The sequence below is a fragment of the Gadus macrocephalus genome, chromosome 7, assembly GCF_031168955.1.
Source record: "Gadus macrocephalus chromosome 7, ASM3116895v1".
In the NCBI taxonomy this organism is placed as follows: Eukaryota; Metazoa; Chordata; class Actinopteri; order Gadiformes; family Gadidae; genus Gadus; species Gadus macrocephalus.
Genome location: NC_082388.1, coordinates 16796549 through 16818030, shown reverse-complemented (window position 1 = coordinate 16818030; position 21482 = coordinate 16796549). Strand labels below are relative to the sequence as shown.

At 43.6% G+C, this 21482-nt stretch overlaps 1 protein-coding gene across 1 annotated transcript in view; it reads left to right on the top strand.

The window, feature by feature from the left end:
* The window catches only part of zbtb16a (zinc finger and BTB domain containing 16a), a 94558-nt gene that overhangs the window by 45988 nt on the left and 27088 nt on the right, over window positions 1-21482 (top strand). The window contains exon 4 of the mRNA XM_060057014.1: window positions 18615-18701. Coding sequence (XP_059912997.1) covers window positions 18615-18701 — 87 coding nt within the window. The remainder of the gene's footprint in view (window positions 1-18614; window positions 18702-21482) is intronic.

The following is a 21482-nucleotide window of genomic DNA, read 5'->3' as shown; positions in this document are numbered from 1 at the left end:
CACACAAACGTCCGTAAGGGAAGAGAGTGGGAATGGCCCCAGCAGCCTAAATGAAGGACCGGCTTGGTTCCTGATTCATTTCCCATCGGAACCTCGCACTCCCCTACACAAAAAACAACAACACACACACACACACACACACACACACACACACACACACACACACACACACACACACACACACACACACACACACACACACACACACTAACCCGCTCCTCCACGTCCTGTTAATACTTCCCCTGAACCGTTAATGTTTGGTACGTGACGGCGCTGGAGGTGGGATACCACAGGGGTCAGACAGAGGTACACAGAGCTGCACAGCCGGACAGGCAGTCAGGCAGGCAGCCGGACAGGTGCAGGATAACAGGGTGCTCGGAGTGATTAGGGCTGGGTGGCGCTGCATACTGTTTACAGTAAAGCCCCTCTCGCTGTCACACACAGTTGATTAATATTTCCCCCGAGTCGAGATAAGAAACGATGCAGACGTGTGTGTGTGTGTGTGTGTGTGTGTGTGTGTGTGTGTGTGTGTGTGTGTGTGTGTGTGTGTGTGTGTGTGTGTGTGTGTGTGTGTGTGTGTGTGTGTGTGTGTGTGTGTGTGTGTGTGTGTGTTGGGGGGGGGGGGGGGGGGGTGCTTCAGTGGAAGTGGAGACTGCACTAGTGCACTCTTTGCGGAGGAACCTGATGTTCTCTCACCTGTGGGCGACTTCTCAGAAACACCTAACAAGCAGAGCTGCACACAGCGTGCTGGGTGGTGGGGGGGTCGGGCAGTCTCGTGATTGCGACCCTGACTGGCCGAGTGTACTCAGCCTAGCGTCTGGAGGGAGACACATTCTGTCTGGGGTGGAGTATATATCGTTTTTTATTTTTCTCTTTTTTTATGTGATTGGCCTAATGCCTGTGATTGCTTGCGTACAAAACCTGCCCGCTAGCAAATATTGTTCTCTTGTAAATATTTCTACTTGCTACTCACAGGCATGCCAGCTACAAATCGAAGCCAAACCCGTGTGTTTATGTACTAACCAGTATAATAACCCGATAAAATATGTAAACATAGATTATCAGTAAAAGCAAAGTCCAAAATCATGAATCCACCCCAAAAAGGCCACTTCAAAAAGTTAACATGACAATCCATTGATTCAATTCCTACGATCATATTCATTTCTTGGTGTTTTTTTTCTTAACATTTGATGTAAAAGCTGATATCCAGGCTGTTGTTCAGGCTTTAACAAAGGATTTGGAGGGATGGAAGAAGACTAATAGTTACGCTGTGATTAAAAAGTGTATTAAATGATGGAGCTGAGACTGAACATCAGTCTGGCCTTGGGCTTGGCAGCCATTCACTTCCTAATATGGCCGCGGCCTTATGTTGCTCAGAAAACTCCAGCCAATCAGAGTGACTCTCATGCTCTCTTCACTCTTGCTGAATCCGGTTGGATGTAAAGCAAAAACATATTCTAGACTAGGTTAATTCTTTTACATTGTTATTCAGTCTATTTTGGAAAAGTACTGTTTCATTGCTACAGTTTCCTAGGGCACCTCCATCACTATTTTATATCGGCAGACTGCGGCGCCCTTCTTTTCGTCATGAACTGAAACGCCCTCCCCAGAGCGCTGGGTGGACCAAGTATTTCTTCTCTTTTTTTCTGGGAAAGGCTTTCAACTGGATCGAGGCCAGACCGATCTGAAGAGAGAAACAGAATGTGAAACTAAGTCTGGGAAATGAGAAGGTCTCATATTTGATAATCAGCCCATTTAAATTTATAGTCGGTGGACGCTCACTGTACTTAGAATAATGTTGTGCTATAGATATAGAGATATGCTTTCATACAATGAACACAGTCTAATTTAAATGAATTGTATGTTTAAATATACATCATCTTCATAAATATCTTTTAGAGACGTATTTGTTCAAATGCCATATAACATTCTTGGATCTCACAGGTTTGGGTTTCCGGTTGGATAAATAGGAATTCTTTAGTTTTAGAGAAATTATCACATAATGCCTATTAATGCAGTTTTTATCAATCGTTTAAACACGTTTTCGGAAACTATAGCTCAATTTTTCCAAAACTGACCAAACAGTAAACACAGCTATCAATTGAATACATATTGGAGAGCATCAATTAAACACTGGTGTGATCAATTCAAAACACTTGTTACATATTCCAATGTATAAAATTGTTTACTGTAGAAATAGCTTTCTATTTTAAAGTTGCAATTAGGTGGTACATATAGCATAAAGACTTTTGCCATATTGTAATACAGTACTGTGAATATATCATATAACTATTGCATTGACACATTTGTATCAGTATAGGATACAATTGCATATTTGTCTATCCAATGAGCTCCAATGGGCTAAACTCACAATCCCAGCTTCCCAGAGTTATATTGTATACCAGTTGATACTGCAACATTGCTCTGACAATACACCAATGTTACCTATTTTGGAAAATTACAGTACAGTAATTGCACTGATAAGTAAAATGAAAAACACTACAGTAAGAAAATGTTTATTTTGTCTTTCGCGGGATATAATGACGAAATCAGTACACAAGTACAAAAAGGTAACGAGGCAAATATTTACGTATTTGTTACTGTAATACAGTAAAATGTTCAGCTGAACTGACTGCATAAAAAGCTTTTCGTAGGCCAACATAAAATAAAAACAAGAATATAAATGAGGTGAAACAGGTCTACATGTAAATCAGTCTGTATCCCACCTCCGATCCTGATCAGGCCAGAGGACCATATCTACAACACAGCAGAGCTCACCTGAGGCCTCTTTTATGCTCTGACACATGATTGAAGTGTTTTGCCAGTTGAGTTTTAACGGGTGAGAAGTGAGTTAAACTTATTGGTAATTAGTTGTTGCATTTTGAAGGCCAGTGTTTCCAGGTGAATCAAGTGTGCTAAATTATGAGATTTGTGCTTAGAGTTTTTCAAAAATGTGATTTAGAATTTCTATGTGTGAAAACAGTGGAATTGTGCTTAGAGTTTAGCAGTCTGGAGTCTTGTAGTTGATACATGAGCTTCAAGTTTTCAGAATTGTGTGCATAGTTCAATTTTTTGTGTGTATACAATCGAGAAAAACTGTAAATAATGACATTGGTAAATAAAATTTAGATAAAAAAGTTAATAAATAAATGTATAATATATATAATCAAATGGATTAAACTAATACTACTAATACTTCTAAAAAAAATACATTGCATTATATTATATTATTATTAAAATACATTCTTTGTTTTGGTTGCTTTTTATTTGTTCTGTCATTTTAATTATTTTTCTTTCAGAGGACATTAAAACAAACCCGCGTCTGATGTGCAGAGAGAGGGGGATGAAGCCCAGCCAGATCCTTCTCTTTCCAGAGCATTGTCCTATCGCAGCTTTAAAAACCTCTGGTTGCTAAGTAGCGCGGTGCCCCAGCGCTTCTCTAATGGTTGTGATTTGGTATTCTGCTCTGGTGCCAGGTGTTATTTTTGCAGACGAGACAAAGTGTTTTGATGGAGGGTGATTGCTGAAACGCCTGTGTCTACCAGACTGTTTTTTCTTTTTGACAGAGCGAGAGACGGACAGAGAGAGGGAGGGAGCGCGTGTGCGAGAGAGAGGGAGAGAGATAGTATTTTATGGCCTCTCCTAGTACAGTACATAGTGTGCCTTCTGCTCAAAAACAAGAACACAGTCCATTGACTTTTGGTTTCTCTAGTCTAAATCATGCCCCCCAACCCCTCCTTTCTGCAGCTTTGTTGTCACAGACAGAAAGAGCAGAGAGAGTGAGAGAGGGACACAGAGCGAAAGACAAAGCAAGAAACAGACAGAGAGAGAAAGAGAGACACATAGAAAGCAAGAGAGAGAGTGAGACTGGTTACGTCTGTGCATGTGTTTGTTTGATGTGTCTGCTGCTGTGTATTAAGGGACGAAAGGGCCAATTATTGCCAGGCACCGCCACTTCGTTTGCTCGAGTGGAGATGTGAGTGATACAGTAGAAAAACAACATAGACGTGTTTTCTGTCTGTAGTTAAAATAGGCATCAGTCTAGGGTTCTTAAGGGGGATCAGGTGGAATAATTTGGATCTGGTCTCATGGCATCACAAAAGTGTGTGTGTGTGTGTGTGTGTGTGTGTGTGTGTGTGTGTGTGTGTGTGTGTGTGTGTGTGTGTGTGTGTGTGTGTGTGTGTGTGTGTGTGTGTGTGTGTGTGTGTGTGTGTGTGTGTGTGTGTGTGTGTTGCGAGAATGTGTTGGCATGCGTGCATCACAAACATCAGCGAGAAGTAGTATGAAGGCTGAGAACGTGTGTGCCAATCAGATGCAATGTGAGACCTACTTTCCCATGGCCTCGGCCAATCACAAGTGTGATATAAATATGGAAGTTATTACAGACTTGGAATAGCTCACTCCAAAATGGCAGTGGCATACTGTAGGGCAACAATCTCATTGAGCTGGGTAGAGGCAGGAACCAGATAACCGAAAGTATGCCATAACTATACTATAACTTTAACACACTACAATACAAATATCATGTGTGTTCTTAGTGGGTCACAAAACGGAGGCTCTTGGCCCCATGATGTGCGCCCAACAATAAGAGGTAGTCGGTGTAGGAGATGGGTAGGCTGAGGGGGTCTGGTTGGGAGAGGAGGAGGCTAAATTTAAATAGTAATTGGCCGACTTCCACAAGCTTGCGGGCATTTTAATGAGTCATAATAACTTCATTTAAAACCAGCTGAGCACAAAATAGATTGGAGAGGAGCCTGTGGCTAGTATGGATTTGTATTCTTGTGTGTGTGTGTGTGGGTTTGTGCCTGCGCATGTACAAATGTGTCGGGCTACACACACACACACACACACACACACACACACACACACACACACACACACACACACACACACACACACACACACACACACACACACACACACACACACACACACACACACACACACACACACAAATTCATGCAATGCACCATTGCATCGAGACATGTATTCAGGCCATGAACTGTTTGTGTGAGGCCTTTTTTCATTTAGATGTTTCATTTAGGATGTGAATGTTGGTAGTTCGATTCAAAAGGACACCAATGTCTACAACAAATTAATTGGGAGTCCTGATTTCAACCACTCTAAACACTTAAATTGATCCAAGTTACAACATTTTTATGTTTTAAACCTTTTAAAATGGTAAAGGTAAAAATCTAATAAGCAATGGATATATTTGAAGACCTATTAATTATGCCCACGGCTAGGGGAAGATATAGAATGAATTATTGTAAATTGATGCAATAAATTCAAGAAATCAGAACCAAATATCAGCCCCTATTTTTTTTTAATCACGGGGTTCCGTGACACCAATTTCCAGGGCAATACAATGCTTGAAGTTTCCGTCTAGTATTTGTGCGATTTCATATCCTCATATACTCTCCAATTTGTTATCATCAGTGTTGCATCAGTTTTTCTTTAGCAGCCAAACTCACTCCCATTTCCCTTTCTCTTCCACTTTGGGACATTCTTTTATCACCAGAGAACCCTCAAAAACTCGGAAGCCGTCGAGTGAGGAGAAAAAAAAGTGAAAAACTCCTAATCAAGTCACGCATTATTTTACATCAATGAGCGGTATTGTTAGCAACATCTATGCACAACAATACCCGGACTCAGGCGGCATAAACGGGAAAGATTAGGCCGTCGCCATCCAGACAGGAGACCGGCTGACCCACTTAGTGCAAAGTGAAAGCACCGTCTCGCATCTGAATTAAAATTCTCCAGTATTAAGCCAGGCGGCCAAACATTGTTCTCCCGGCATTGTTGTTTAAAATACTTCTTTAGCCGGCGATTCGATTTCTGCAGCCACTTTCCTTCATTCCTGAAATCGAATCCTGGTATGTGCGGCCTGTAACAAAACAAGACACAAGTTTGGAGTTAATCCAATTGGGATTTTTAGCATTGCATTGCAGTAGTATGCTGTGTGTGTGTGTGTGTGTGTGTGTGTGTGTGTGTGTGTGTGTGTGTGTGTGTGTGTGTGTGTGTGTGTGTGTGTGTGTGTGTGTGTGTGTGTGTGTGTGTGTGTGTGTGTGTGTGTGTCCATCACTTCTCCCCGGAACAATCCTCTCCATTGTGTTAGGCGTCGGCCACAGGGATTCACTGCAGGAGTAATGCAACACTGTGTTTTATTGCGCTGTTGGTATGTTAATGAAATCCCAATGTCAAACCAGCAGGCAACGAGCACACACACACTCACAGCATCGCCTTGTTTTGTGTCTGTGTTTTAATCGGTTTATCTTAACCTCCAAGCATGCGACATACGTCAGTTGAAATAAAAAAGAGATAAATAATAGAAAAAATGAGTGTGTACAGTACAGACATAATCCAGGATCCTAGCATGATAGCTCTACACCCCTGATGGAAAGCTAACCCCCTAGCATTTATCTCTGCCAATATTTCCTAAAACCTTTTTACTGCCTAATTCATCTGTTTGCCATTGGGTTTCCAAGTGCTTTTGTTTGCTCTTGTGTCTGCAATGCTATTTATTTATCTAGTTATATAATCTTCAGAACTTTTATTTAACTTTTATTTCCTTATTTAGACTTTGTAAACTATCAAGGGGGGAAAAGCCCCAAATGAAGAAAGCGTTTTTTTTTCTTTTCTGGGTTGACATAAATCCTAAAGAAAAATAAATATTCTCTTAGGCACAACCTTTTATTGCATTTTGTAAATTGGCCAATAGCTCTGGGAAAAAGAAACGTTTAGATCAATTTCGTAACGGAGATTAGAAAGCTATGAATCCCATTTATGGAAGGGCTCCCTCATGAAATACGCTTTGAAACTTTATTTTGATTTTTTTGGGGATGGGGGTGTTGGAGAGTGAATCAACCAGACGAGGCCCGGATCTGCCGGAGAGGGGAGAGAGAGGGGAGAGAGAGGGGAGAGAGAGGGGAGAGAGAGAGAGGAGAGAGAGGGGAGAGAGAGAGGGAGAGAGAGAGAGAATTTGGAAGTGGCCAGGATGCGCAAGGAGTGCTTTTATTTAGTTTATTCCACAGGGTGGTGGGCATTAAAGCAAAACGCATGGATATTGTGTTAAACCCAACAAGGCTAGTTGCCCCTGAATACTAATTAGTTTGTTTTTAGATGAGGGGAAAGACTCTTTCAGTCTGGATTTAAACAGACTTGCTTTCCCCCTCAGGCCCCCGTGAATTGTTCTGTGGCAGAGTGATGGAACGGGAGAGGGTGTTAGTCAGCCAGGGATTCCATAATAAAGATTGTTAAGACAGTGCAGATTCCTCCTTTTCTTCTTTATTTATTTTTATCCATTGCCTGCATCATCAGGCCAATAAACTATTCTGTTTGTATTCATAATTTACACTGTGATTATTATTTTTATTACAAAAATTCACATGTTCGAGTAGGGTTAAAGATTGGTTTATCAATCCTTCTTATTAATATCCACAATTGTGTAACCGAGAAATGAAACGATATAAATACAACGGGAGAGACGGGACGAACCCACTGAACTGTGCAATCACAGTTTGGCCTATTTCTGCCTCAGCTGATCCTACGTTCACACATGCACACTGACACACACACCCACAGTCATGTACACATAGCCACATGCACATGACCCCCCCCCCCCCCCCCCCCCCGCACACACACTTTACACACATACTCCAAACACTTCCATACTTGGCTGCCTGCCAAGTGCTGTGTCAACTCCACAGCATTAGTTTTGCAATGTCTATATCTAGGTGTGTGTGTGTGTGTGTGTGTGTGTGTGTGTGTGTGTGTGTGTGTGTGTGTGTGTGTGTGTGTGTGTGTGTGTGTGTGTGTGTGTGTGTGTGTGTGTGTGGTTAGCATGCCATAGCAACAGATTTTGCAATGGGTTATCAGTAGCAGTTGGCTGTAGAATATTTTCAACTGCATACCAGGAACCCCTAGGAAGAAGAAAGTGATCTATAGATGATTGTATACATTGGTCGATAAATTATTAGTCTGGTTCAGAAAACAGTTTTCACAGAATATATGAACTGCCGTCTTTTCAAAATAAGTTTAAGATTATGTTTTTGATGACATTCCGTAAAGGAAAATATATAGATATAGAAATACATGAATCAATAAATACTACAAAAGTAATTGACCTGAATGGGGAAAAAATACTTTCGGATCATGCATGTGTCATTTGGCAATCACTGAAAGAAATGATGACCGTGTGTTTGCTGTTGTTTCATCCTCTTAATAGCACACCAATTTTAAAACGTTGTCCATAATTGATACGATTCCTCGTTTGAAGCCTGCACTTGTTAACTTTTTATACCACCGTCGTTTTATGAGAAATACCAGGATTTTGCTTTCCAGTTGTGCGAGAAATAAACAAGTATTAAATCGATGCACCTGATTGCAGTTAAGATCGAAGAAAATAAACTGCATATTTCAGGCATTTCCTCTCTGCTGACGGGTTAGCCAGTTGGCTGTCCCGTCGGCTCCAGATGCCGTCGCATGACTCCCCGCACCGGCATATGGTCTAAACTTTTCCATTCTCAGAGTTCAGTTCCCGCTCTGTTCCCAATAGTTGTTTACAACAAACAACTTGGAGCGAGTAGGCCTATTGCAGGCACTGTAGTAAGAGCAGCCAAACATGCACATGGCTTATTCCCTAAGACCTAACAAAAGTCCTTTAGTTGTGATAGGTTCACCGAACTTGAAAAACATAATTCTATTCCCTCCAAAACTTACATCACGTTGCATCATCCCAAGTTCTGAGGGGCTTGAACTTTTCTAAAGATCCTAAAGGTGAATTCTCCTGTTTTTTCTTTCTCTTTTCCAGCGGTATTCTTATGCTCCCGGTGTGTCTGAGCCTTTTCTCCCTTCCCCCCTCACAGACACACCACCCAACCCTAACCCCCCCCACACACACACACACACACCTCCTTTGGCCTTGCAACTGCAGCCTTAATAAACCCACCACTGCCTTTGACAATGTGTTACTTGAAAGCAGGAAATAATGGGCCCTAAACACTGAATCTTTACAGGTTATTGACCTGTGCAGGAACGTTGGGGGGAGGCCAGAGGCATAGCGGGGAGCACAGGCTAAACGCACACAAATTCCATTTCATGTATCTTTTTCTATGTGTGTCTCTCACTTGTACTTTTACTGTACCACATCCCCCGCCCCCCCCCCCCTACAAAAACCTATCAAACACGGGAACAGAGGAAGACTATTGGAGTGCGACCGAGGGATTGATTATCTATGTAAAGAACGTTGAGCCGCATATCTTGAAGGGCGCAATAGGAAGGGATACGGATTATCATGATTATTGTTCTCGTTGATGGGCAGGCACAGCAGCATCGTGTGCATTTCTGGGCCTTTGTTGCACCGGTCTTTTAACCACAGAGCCTTTAGCATATACAGTAAAATAACAAAGGGGGGGGGGGGGGGGTATTTAATGTGCTGCGTTCAGCCAGATGGGTTCTGGTGTGCTCACCTTTATCTAGTAAACCCTGACCACCACCACCACCACCACACACCCCCTGCCCCACTCTCTTTAAACTATAAATGCATTTACAGCACTGTAAAACGGGGATGTCTATGGCCACATTCCCAGCAGATGGCTCGGCAACGGCTCTGCACCGGCTGCAGGGGTGAGGGTTCAAAGCCCGGTCACAATTTTAAGTATCCGTGATACCCGTTTATTCCCGTATTTTCTTTTTAGTTGTTCTCTTTCCCCCTGATTGAGTTTGCGGTGTCTCTCGACAGTTTAAGTCTCGTCTTGTGTTACAACATTTTTTGCGGAGGGGCTTTTTTCTCTTTCTTGAATGCTGCGCGAGCCTTTTGGCAAGGTATTTGGCGTGCACATGTTGCTGCACAGCTTTGATGGCACACACACAACGTCTGTATCGGAGTGTGTTTATCTCTGATTTGAACGCCCCTACGGCGCAAGGAGGGCCCGAAAGAGTTGGCAAAGCAGCACAGAAAACAATAGGAGAGAGTAAGGCATCCTCACAGCTCCGCCTGCTCTGTACCACAACATTCAGTTTTCTCTGTCTTTTATGTTTGTTTGCGTGGCTCTTTTTTGGACAATGGTTTCTGTTTTGAGAACTTCACGGCCAACTTAGACAGACAGACATCAATGTAATCTCATGCTGCGTTTTACATTTGGAAGATCTTTCTATGAATCATAGAAACGTTTCAATCAGAATTATATGTGATACAATGTTGCCTATCAGAACTACCATGCTTAGAAGTTGAGGCCCCAGACTGAACGGCTGCTGGAGTGTTTCTGGTTTTGTTTCACAAGGAAGTTACACAAGGAAATGTCCTGATTAGTCAGGCTGCCTAAGGTAGGATATACTAATAATACAAACAATGCTTCGTTGGCATAATGCTTCTCCGTCGTCTCTTTCGTGGGCATTTCATCTGCGTCTTTTCTTTCCTGTGCGGGTGGGAACCGTTGTGGGGGGAACGTGTTTTTATCTCGCTCGGATGTGCACTCGCACCTTTAATCCTGTGATGCGTATTTATACTTGTAGAAGTTTTGCAACAAATCCCACCGACCCCAGTCCGCCTCAGAGCCTCGGCGGCTGATCAGCCAAAGCCCAAACACATGGCACCTTTCACCTTCCAGATGCGTGTGTGTGTGTGTGTGTGTGTGTGTGTGTGTGTGTGTGTGTGTGTGTGTGTGTGTGTGTGTGTGTGTGTGTGTGTGTGTGTGTGTGTGTGTGTGTGTGTGTGTGTGTGTAGGGGGGGTTGGTCTGGAAAGCCGATTCGAAGCAGTGGGTTGCCTCGAAACATTTGGTCAGTGTCTGGCCTTCTGCGTGTTTACGTGTGTGAGAGTGAGTGTGTTAAGTGGGGTTAGGAGGCGGGGGGTGGGTTTGTCTGGCCTTTGTGGGGCTGGGAGGGAGGTGGGTTGGTGCTGTGTTGCACCCCTGCTTTGAAAAGACATTGACCCGGGTCTAGGGACAACTTCTTCATATCTGCAGGTCCGGATCACTCTTGATAGTTGCGTGGGGTATGTAAGATAGGGGATACAATATATATGATCAATGTTGTTGGATACCGTCTTCGTCGTCGGGGCTCAACGATAAGCCTGATCGTGATCGCACAGGCGGGGGTTATAATTCAGCATAGCGCTGCAGATCTATGTATTGGATCTGACGAGGCAGCTCTGACGAAGGGGAAATAACATTGAGTAAGTTCACATTGTTTTGGTGGGCTAATCATTTGCACGCAGTATGTGTGTATGATGGCGAGAGAAGAAAAAGTAGATAAGATGAGCTCGGTGTCCCGGCTGAACAGATGGAACTGAGTTTTTGTGCACTTGAGCACTAGAAGAAGAGGAAGAAAAAAAATGTATCAAAGTCGCGATGATACCTCAAAAGACGAGTGAGGCTTTCATGTGAATTCATCCATTTTGAACCGGAATTCAATTTTAGTGTGTGTGTGTGTCTGTGTGTGTCTGTGTGTGTGTGTGTGTGTGTGTGTGTGTGTGTGTGTGTGTGTGTGTGTGTGTAGCCTTTCATGATGCCGCGCGTTTATGCGGAGCGAGTCAATATTTGTCTGCTTTGCCGCCTCCCCAGACATCCTTTGGAGCAACAGACTGCAAAGCTGTCAAAAGCGACCTGAATATTCTGTCTTTATCTGCTCCCTCGCTGCCCGCGCCCGCACAAAACACCCTCCCAGACACACACCCACGCTGTTGCACAGGATCCTCGCTCCTGTAGATTGTTTGTGGGTGTGTTTGTGCAAGCGCCTGCACACATGTCTTGTCTGTTGCCTCGCTGCCTTGACCGCGTGTGTTGTGTAAGCGAGCGACCTCTTTGCTGTCATGGAAAGCACTGAATATGATCGCTCACATGAGAATTGCATATAGTGTCTATTTCTCTCGCTGTTGTTAACTCTGTTACTTGGGATCTCTTTTTCTATTTTTTATTCGCTAGTGTGTGTGTGTGGTTGTTTGTGTATGTGTGTGTGTGGGTGTGTAAGTGTGTTTGTTTGTATTTTCGTCTGGGTGTGTTTGTATGAGCGAGCGTGTGTGTGTGTGTGTGTGTGTGTGTGTCTGTGTTTGTGTATGAGCGAACATGTGTGTGTTTGTATGAGTCCGCGTCTCTGTGTGTAGGTGTGTTTGTGTGTGTTCCCGGGACAGTGTACACCTACTTGAGCACAGGGAACAGGGAGTACCGGGGCCACAGCCCTTTTCATTTTTTTCTAGTTGGCAGCCTCTGTGGCTGTTGTGCCACTGATAAGAGGCTGGTGGGGTGGGGGGGGGGGGGGGGGGAGAGAGAGAGAGATACAATGAGAGAGAGACATGAGAAAAATGAGAGAGAGATGGAGAGGGACAGAACAGAAAGAGAGAGCTGGACTGAAAATGAGACAGACAAAGGGAGGGACAGTGAGGGAGGGGAAAGGGAAGGAAGGATGGGCCGAGGGAGAGAGAGGGGGAGGGACGGAGGGACAGAGAGGGAGAGTGGTGTCTACTTGTGTGCCAGTTCTTTTTGTTTTTTAAGGTGGGTACTGTCTTATGTAACCTAGTTATGTAGCTCAGCAAACAGCCAAAAAAGGTTGTTGTTGTGGTGTCCTTGCTTGTCCCCCTGACTGGGCTTCTACACACTGTTATCTCGGCTCTCTCTTTCCTCTCTTTAATATTTCCTCTTCTTCCCTTCCCCTATCTTTTCTATTTTTCTGTCCTGGAACATTGTCATGTTGTTGAGTTATTATTTATATTTTTTTATCTGATAATTGTCAACAAAATGGCGGCACTGTTTCTGATGCCAGTTCTGCTTGCCAGCATAATAATTGTCCACAGACCGTTTTGGTCAAAACAATCCGTTGTTTTTCAATCATATTGTACAAAGGGGAAGCTGTGTATTCCAAGAAAGATTAGACACCAGAAACACGGTTACTGTTTTTCAACATTATTCTATACAGATCCCAAAAACGAATGAGAATCAGAAGATAACTGCAAATATCTGTACCCTGCTTGAGGTATAGATATATACTAGATGTAAGGAAAATATTTTTGTAAATAATGAAGTGTATCCATATTCTTCCAGCAAGTTCCCTGCACAAAAACATTCTTAACCAAAGGTTGTTTTTCAGGAATATTAAAAGATGTGGGCCAATAAGGTTCTAGATTTTTTTTTATTCTACAGAGACGGGAAGGAGATTTCTGTTGTGCGACTTGTATCATTGGAATGCAACGGACAGCAAACATTCAAATTCCTTTAAAAGGCTCTTACAGAGAGGCGGTATTCAAATATCAGAACAAAACAAATAGAGCAATTATCTTTGTGTCGGATGGGGGGGGAGAACGTACACTGTTGAATGGGATGAGGTTTCTCAATGGGTCCTTTATGAGATCACATCAGCCGACACTGTGTGTGTGTGTGTGTGTGTGTGTGTGTGTGTGTGTGTGTGTGTGTGTGTGTGTGTGTGTGTGTGTGTGTGTGTGTGTGTGTGGGGGGGTTTGTGTGTGTGTGTGTGGTTTTGTGTAGGGTGATGATTGTTTGTCTCTAGGAATTTGGCCAGATAGTTGAGGGGGGTTTGTCTGTTGGTAGTCATTTTATTTCTCCTGATACTTTGTGTTGAAAACCATGCAATATCGACTAAATACTATGTATTTTGGGACCCGATCTGTAACTTGGTCTTCTTATTAAATTTGCAACTGCAACATAAAAAGGACCTTTAGTATTGTCCATGCTGGTGAAGGCTGTTTATTCTACTGAGATAGCAAGAATGGGCATAGCTCGTTCTGGCGGGACACTTTGGTCATGCGCCCCCTATCAGCTGACAGCTTACTCTGGCTAATCAAACGCATGTAGAATCAATCTAAAGACCTTCCATCTCAAACACACAATCTGCGAAGTTAAGTGTGCCCCCACCACTACCCCAGCCTCCACCTGCTCTGGTTCTGCTCTGTATTGCATTTAACCTACACAATAGGTTGAGAGATCGGATGTACCCAATTGGGGATTGTGTAGTGCTCCCTGTTGTCAAATGTTGACAGAATTTGACAACAGGGAGCATTATGCAATGATTGTATGCTGTTGGTATTCCGTATCTAACTGTATCTCATGCTTTAAATCCTACTTTAAGGAGCACCACTAAAGAGTGAAACCATACCGCCAAACTCAATTGTAATACCATTTCATGCAATGAATGGTTCAATCCAAGACATGAGTGACTCCTGAAAGAAAATAATTGAAGTAAATCCATGTCTTTGAAAGCGTTTTTCAGTGCGTTCAACCTCGCGCTATTAGGAATCCCAATCCCAATGAATACATGTTTCCAAGTATCTTAGCACATGCAAGGAAAGGGACATAGGGTGGTTGGTGCATAAAAGACAAGAAGCAAGAAGAGGGCTAGAGGCTATAGATAATTCACATATCCTAAAGTAACATGAGGCGTTGTGCTTCTCACTTCGGATAATGTATAGGCCATCTCCGATTGCAGAGGTAGGCCAGAGTTAAAATGTTAAATTCGGAAACCTACACAGGATGTCACACGTTTTTTGCTTACCTCCTCTCAACAAACCATCGAGACTATGCTTACTCGACGCCTCGCATTCAGGCCTATATGTTCTGACGGGGGGGGAAGTGAAAATGGAATACAGCCTCCATGGCATTTGGCACCTGACCTACACACGCACACACTCTTGACAGGCTCTTAAGATGTTATGTCAACTAAGGGCTGAATCTGTCGCAACGTGATGGATCGCTGGTAGTCAGCAGCACAGGCGGAGGAAGCTGAACTGCCGTTATTGCAGCCACTTCCTGCCGCCACCACCGATCTGATGTATTTCCTGCTTTTGCACGATGTCTTACAACACTTTCGCGTGTCACAATTTTTTCAGAATTGTTTATTATTTACAAAATTGGGGTTGCACCTAGAAACGCCATTCATTATCGTGTTCACCACTTCCTTAGCGACCCAGGTTTTGCAGGAACGATTTCACATAGCACGATTTGTACAGTATTTGTGCAAATATATTGGGGTTGGAACTAGAAACGGCATACATCCTTGTGTTAACCACTTCCTCAGCACCCTCTTTAAGCAGGCACGTGGACATCCATGCTTGTGGGTGTGTGTGTGCGAGGGTGTGTGTGTGTCTGCATGGTTGTGTGTGTGCATCTGCGAGGGTGTGTGTGTGCGTGTCTGCGAGGGTGTGCGCAGACGCCTGGAAAAGAGTTACGGTTCACATAAATTAGGAGCCTTTGCCTTTCCCTGCCTGCCACCCGCCTCCACTCTTACTTCGTAAACTAACAAGTTCGCCTGCTCGCGGCCAAAGCGACAGGCCCCAGGATTTATCACTTTAATTTGGTTACCCCGACCTCCTGCACCCCACCAAGCCTTCAGCTTGGCTGGCAACGGCCTCTCGCTGGGTGGCTGCTCCGTTGCGTCAAAAACACCAAACAACACGACTGAAAACAAGAAGTTTGAAGGCGTTGACCTTCGGTAAGTTAGGGCGCCACACGCCTCCGTGTGGGGGGGCCGGGCGAGAGCCTCTTTATTTCAAGGGCGATTTATGTCCTCTGCAATGCAAGCCCGGGGCCCATCGCTTCGCACTAAAGTCCCAGTGCAGGCCCATTTATTTATCACATGTTGCGCTGGCGGCTTTAAGGTGTCCGGAAAGACTCATGGATACAGTGTCGCTGGCCGCTCCCCTCTCCCACACATGGAGGTTTGATCCGCCTGATGCGTTTTCGTGTCCACATGACTTATGATGTCATGGTCTTACTATTTGGAGAAAGTGAATAGTCATCCCTGAAATTTGATATGGGGATGTCAATATTGCGGTATTTGCCAAAAAATATATATTTGAAATCGCCTAGCCCGACAACCAACATGTATTGAATCTTGATATCCTCTCCGTCTCTTCTTCTGTCTCTCACTCGTTTTAATGAACTGTACATGAATACAACTAGTAGCAGTTTTCAATATTTGTCGCTCTTGCATGCACCAAAAAGGCGGCATTTATATACAATTCTATCAACAGCATAAAGTCAAAGTAATAATGATAATGCTCAAGAAAACAAATTATTTCAACAGTCCACAACCTCCTCACCAAACACGTTGAGCTAGAGAACAGCAGTTACATTAAAGCTGGCAGACAAGTTGCACACTCACGGGGCCGTGTGTGTGTGTGTGTGTGTGTGTGTGTGTGTGTGTGTGTGTGTGTGTGTGTGTGTGTGTGTGTGTGTGTGTGTGTGTGTGTGTGTGTGTGTGTGTGTGTGTGTGTGTGTGTGTGTGTGTGTGTGTGTGTTCTATAACCTGTTGCATAAGCACTCAACTGGCAAGCACACTGTCATGTACAGCCTGCGTGTCATTTCTGCTTCTGGTAGAGCAAGCTCAATACAGTACAGCTCGTTCCCCACTGGTTCTGTGGTTGCAACACTCCTTCCTTCCTACTTGGATTTTTTTTTTCCATCCAAGAATTTACTTCCTTGTTTCATTGTGTGCTTTCTGTAATCTTTCTCGCACTGGCTCGGTCTCTCTCTTCCTTTCAAAGTCAAATGAGCTTTATTGACAGAAAAATCGTATATTGCCAAAGAAAACATCAATATAGGTGATTCAAGTTTTGTTTACTGGAGAACAAGAAAAGAGATTAAATTTAACAATAAAACAATTTAAAAAAAAGATGTGAGGAGGAGTGGAGGTATATCAGATTATCCACTTCATCGGGCCTATTCTTTGAGTCGTTGTTTTTTAATAACAAAGCAAAAGTAAATAGAATATATCTCCACAAGTGCACGGGTTATGATAGCCCTCTAGTACTTTGATGAGTACCTGGGTAATTATTGAATGCCAATAAAGTGAAGTCCAGCAAAAATGTTGAGGTTTTAGTAGAGGTAGGTTAGGTAAAATCTGGAAATTGGAAGATGTCTTGAGAACCCAATGCTTCTTATTTTGTTTGGGGTTGTAATTTTCGTTTTTTTGTTAGCTAAAAATGGTTATGGTAAACTTAGGGTTGAGAATTAAATCTTTCTTGTGGTGTGTCACATACCTTGGTTTCTCATGGAATGAATTGCCCTTCAACATCTTGCATTTGGGAGGGAGGGGCTTTACCCGGATACGGGCCATTTCAGGATGAAGAGGTTAAGAGGGAGCAACTATCTTAGGGGCTTCTAGGTCAGCAAAGTATTTTCTCATGGTAAATGTTACATTTTACTCTGGTCAGAGATTGTATTTTGGACAAGAATTTGGTTTTTATTTTCTATATTTGCTGCAGTGTAGCAGTAAATGTTGTTCTGACTCCCCCTTGTTCTGTGCGGCAGAGTTGAAGAAGCCTGTCCTCTCCAGGCTGTTAGGGGCTGCCTGTGTCTCTCAGTCTCTATGACCAGGCTGTGGTAGCTGAGTCTGCACAAAATTAGTTATTCCTCTGTTCCTGTACATGGTGGTCAAATTGTCTGTTGTACTGTCTGGGAAGAGCCAAATAACATGGGAGTTTGCTTACATTTTTTTTTGTGGAAGATCCAATAGTCCAATTGCTAATTAATTCATATTTTTCTTGAGCTATAATTTGGTAGGGCCAGTTTGTGTGAGGGCTGTCCTGAGGCTCCTAAGAGGAGGTGAGTCTCAGGACCAGCTGGTTTAGAGGACTCCTCTATTGGTTCGCCTCCTGGCAATGGAGGGCTTAATAATGGTAGGAATTGGGCCAACTTGCATTTAAGCGTTATGGAATTTTATTGCTCTTTTTTTTAAATGTTATTTAAAAGAGGAAATCTGCCGAAATCGGCTCGGCATCCATCGTTGGGGGTGTTCCTCTATTCCTCTTTAGAATTGTCATACTAATTCCAGCATGCAGGGCTCTGATTGCCAGCCGACCCCACAGCGACATAAAGTAGAATTGGTTAGATTATGGATTTTTATATTTTGAGCGAGATTGGAATAGATGCATCCAAGTTAATAAACTTTTTTAAGGCATGACAAGCCCTTCTTCTCCCCTTTGAAATCACTGATGGCCAGGTTGAAGTTCCTTGTCAAAGTGATCATTTTTGTCCCAAATACATATACTAGTATGTTTTTTTACTGTCAGCTCAGAAATTGACCTATATTGTTTTTCCTCACATCTGGGTGTCTTTTATAGAAGACCATGATTCTGCTCTTATCCAGGTAAACTATCAGGGCCCAGGTCTCCCAGAAGGTTTGCTGAATATCTAATTGCTGTTGTAAGGTTTTCTTAGATGGGGGAGAATACTATAACATCATCTGCAAACAGTAGACATTTGATGTCCGTGTCCGAAAGAGTGAGACCAGGTGTACACGATTGTTTCAAAGATCTTGCCAATTCAACAATGTAATCTCTCTCTCTCTCTCTCTCTCTCTCTCTCTCTCTCTCTCTCTCTCTCTCTCTCTCTCTCTCTCTCTCTCTCTCTCTCTTTCTCTTTCTCTTTCTCTTTCTTCTTTTGTAACCCTCTTAACACTGTCCCAAGAATAAACCAAGGTTTGGAGAGGTTTCTCTGTGCTTCCAATAGAACAGGCACAAGCACATACCCACACCTGTCCTTCTGCCGGGCTGTTTATATGAATACTGTATAACGTCTATACAAACTGGCAGTGTAGGCTGGCGTGTGTGTTGTGTATGGAGGGTTTATTAACATTGACGTTTGTGTGTGTTTCTGTCCTCGTCCAGCTGGTGAGAAGGCCATCGTGTGTGATCAGTGTGGCGCCCAGTTCCAGACCGAAGAATCCCTGGAGTCTCATCGGCATATACACACCGGTAGGAACACACACACACACACACACACACACACATACACATACACATACACATACACATACACACACATGCCCAATCCCACAGGGAGTCATAAAACCAAAACATAGCAAAACACATGCAAAAACACACACACAGAGACCATGACCATGCACACATGTTGAAAGCACTTGTGCACACATGTGCAGGCTCTGACAGAGGGATACATGCAATACATGCATGTCAACATGTTATTCCAGAGGTTGACTCACACACATGTTGTACAACAGCACCATGTGTGTGTGAGACAAACCCACTGGCCCTCCTCCGTCCACAGCTACTATATGCATCGCTTCTTTCTCTCTGCGGAAGTGGAGGAACACCACAGCGTTTCCCCCGGGTTTACACTCCTGCTTTAGGAAAAAGCAGGAGACACGTGTGCGCACATGCTTGTGTGTGTGTGCATAGGCGTGTGTGTGTGTGTGTGTGTGTGTGTGTGTGTGTGTGTGTGTGTGCGCACATGCCTTTGTGCCTGTGTGTGTGCATGAGACCCAAGCAGCGTGGCTGCTACATGACGTCAGCAGTGCTCACAGGCACCACGTGTCGCCACATATTTAGCGTAATGCATGTATGCGTGTGCGCACGGCCTCCCCACATGTGCTCTGGTGAGTGACATAACGCTGGCGCGCTGCCAGCCCCACTGCTGTTCCCTTGTTTAACCCTGCGCCCCACATGGTCGTCAGATTACTACCAGATTGTAGCACCAGCAAAGAAAAGGGGAGAGAAGAAATGAAGACAGTGACCGAAAGCTTTGAGACTACACACGTGTAACTCTACCCCGGCCCCCCCGCCACACACACACACACACACACACACACACACACACACACACACACACACACACACACACACACACACACACACACACACACACACACACACACACACACACACACACACACACACACAAGAATACAAGCCTACATACACACACACCTGAATCCCCGTAATGTATTTCTTCCTTAATTTCAAGGTTAGCCTTATTTCTTTTACAAATGGACATACACACAAACACATGCACAAGCATATATCGTAATTACATACTCACTTTGTACTTGACATGGTAATGCAGTTTGCTGGAAGATTATTTCTCACACACACACACACACACACACACACACACACACACACACACACACACACACACACACACACACACACACTCTAACACACACATACACTGGGACCTAGAGGTATGGGAGGAAAGGGTTAAATGAGGCTAATGATCCAGCAGCCATAACAGCAGGGGAAAAAAAAGGGAGAACGCTAAATATAGCACAGACCCCAGTCTGGTCTGGAACTGTGTGTGTGTGTGTGCGTGTGCGTGTGTGTGCAAGGTCTTCCATTCTGACTAATGCAACAGCAGTGCCCACGAGGGGGGGAGAAGTTGCCATTACATCTCTCAGAGCTTTCGTGTAGAAATCTGCTGAACAAACGCTGTTGCAATTTCAACATTTCCTCTAGAAAGAGCTAACTTTAACATGTAATTTCAAGGCCTGATTTTGCATACTTAAATATAAATAAATAAATATAGAAATATATATAATATATATCTATATATATGTATGTGTGGAGATATATATATATGTATATATATATATATGTATATATATAATATATATATATATATATATATGTGTAGCTATAGATCTAGAAATAGATTGCCATTAAAATCTCCAGAGCACTAAAGGTATTGTGGTGTCTGCTTTCCGGTCATGCCTCTTCTTATCTGTTGACAATATTTGGCCTGGCTACCACGTTACTGGGGTGATGAAGCCTCATGTTTCCTTTTTGAATGGCTGCTATTGTGACATAGTCAACCGGTAGGTTGAAACAACTGCTCTCTCTCTCTCTCTCTCCCTCTTTCCCTCTCTCCTCCCTCAATCTCTCTCTCTCTCTTTCTTTCTCCCTCTCTCACTGATTTTCTCTCTCTCTCTCTCTCTCTCTCTGTCTCTGTCTCTGTCTCTGTCTCGTTCTTTCATGCTGTCCCTGCTGCTGTTTTGTTTTCCTCACGTAGAGGAGTAGAGCGGTGTTTATCTGTAAGCAAGGAGCAGCAGATCTTCGAGCTGTGCGTGTCTGCGCACATGTGTGTATTTGTACGTTTGCCTGTGTGCGGCTGTGCGTTTTTGCATGTGCGTTTGTGCGTGCGTTTCCATGTACGCACGTCCGTGCAAAGCAGCTGCATGTGGTTTGCTGTTTATCCCCCAGTCCCTGCGAATTCATCTCACTTGGCAACACACACGCATAAACACACATACGCACACACAAACAGAAACACACCACACACACGCCTTCTGAAGAATCTCTTCACCAGGCTGTGTTTTAGACGTTGGATTGCTTAATGTTTCCGTCGATGTGCGGCGGGTCCTCATCGCAGCACATGCTCCAGACGCACAGCTCACGCAGCACACACTTACTGAGGCTCAACCACAGGATGGTGTTTCGTTTTTTAAATTTTTTCATAATTTTGATGCGTGTGGGAATGGAATTCCTCTGGAATTCATACACCAGGATATTTCATCTCAATAGGGAGGTGTTCAGGAGGGGTCTTTATTCCAGGGTTTGCTGCATAATCAGTGGTCTCTCTCTCTCTCTCTCTCTCTCTCTCTCTCTCTCTCTCTCTCTCTCTCTCTCTCTCTCTCTCTCTCTCTCTCTCTCTCTCTCTCTCTCTCTCTCTCTCTCTCTCTGATTATTTGTTTGAGTTATTTTGTATTCATTTGACATAAATATTATTTGATAAAAATG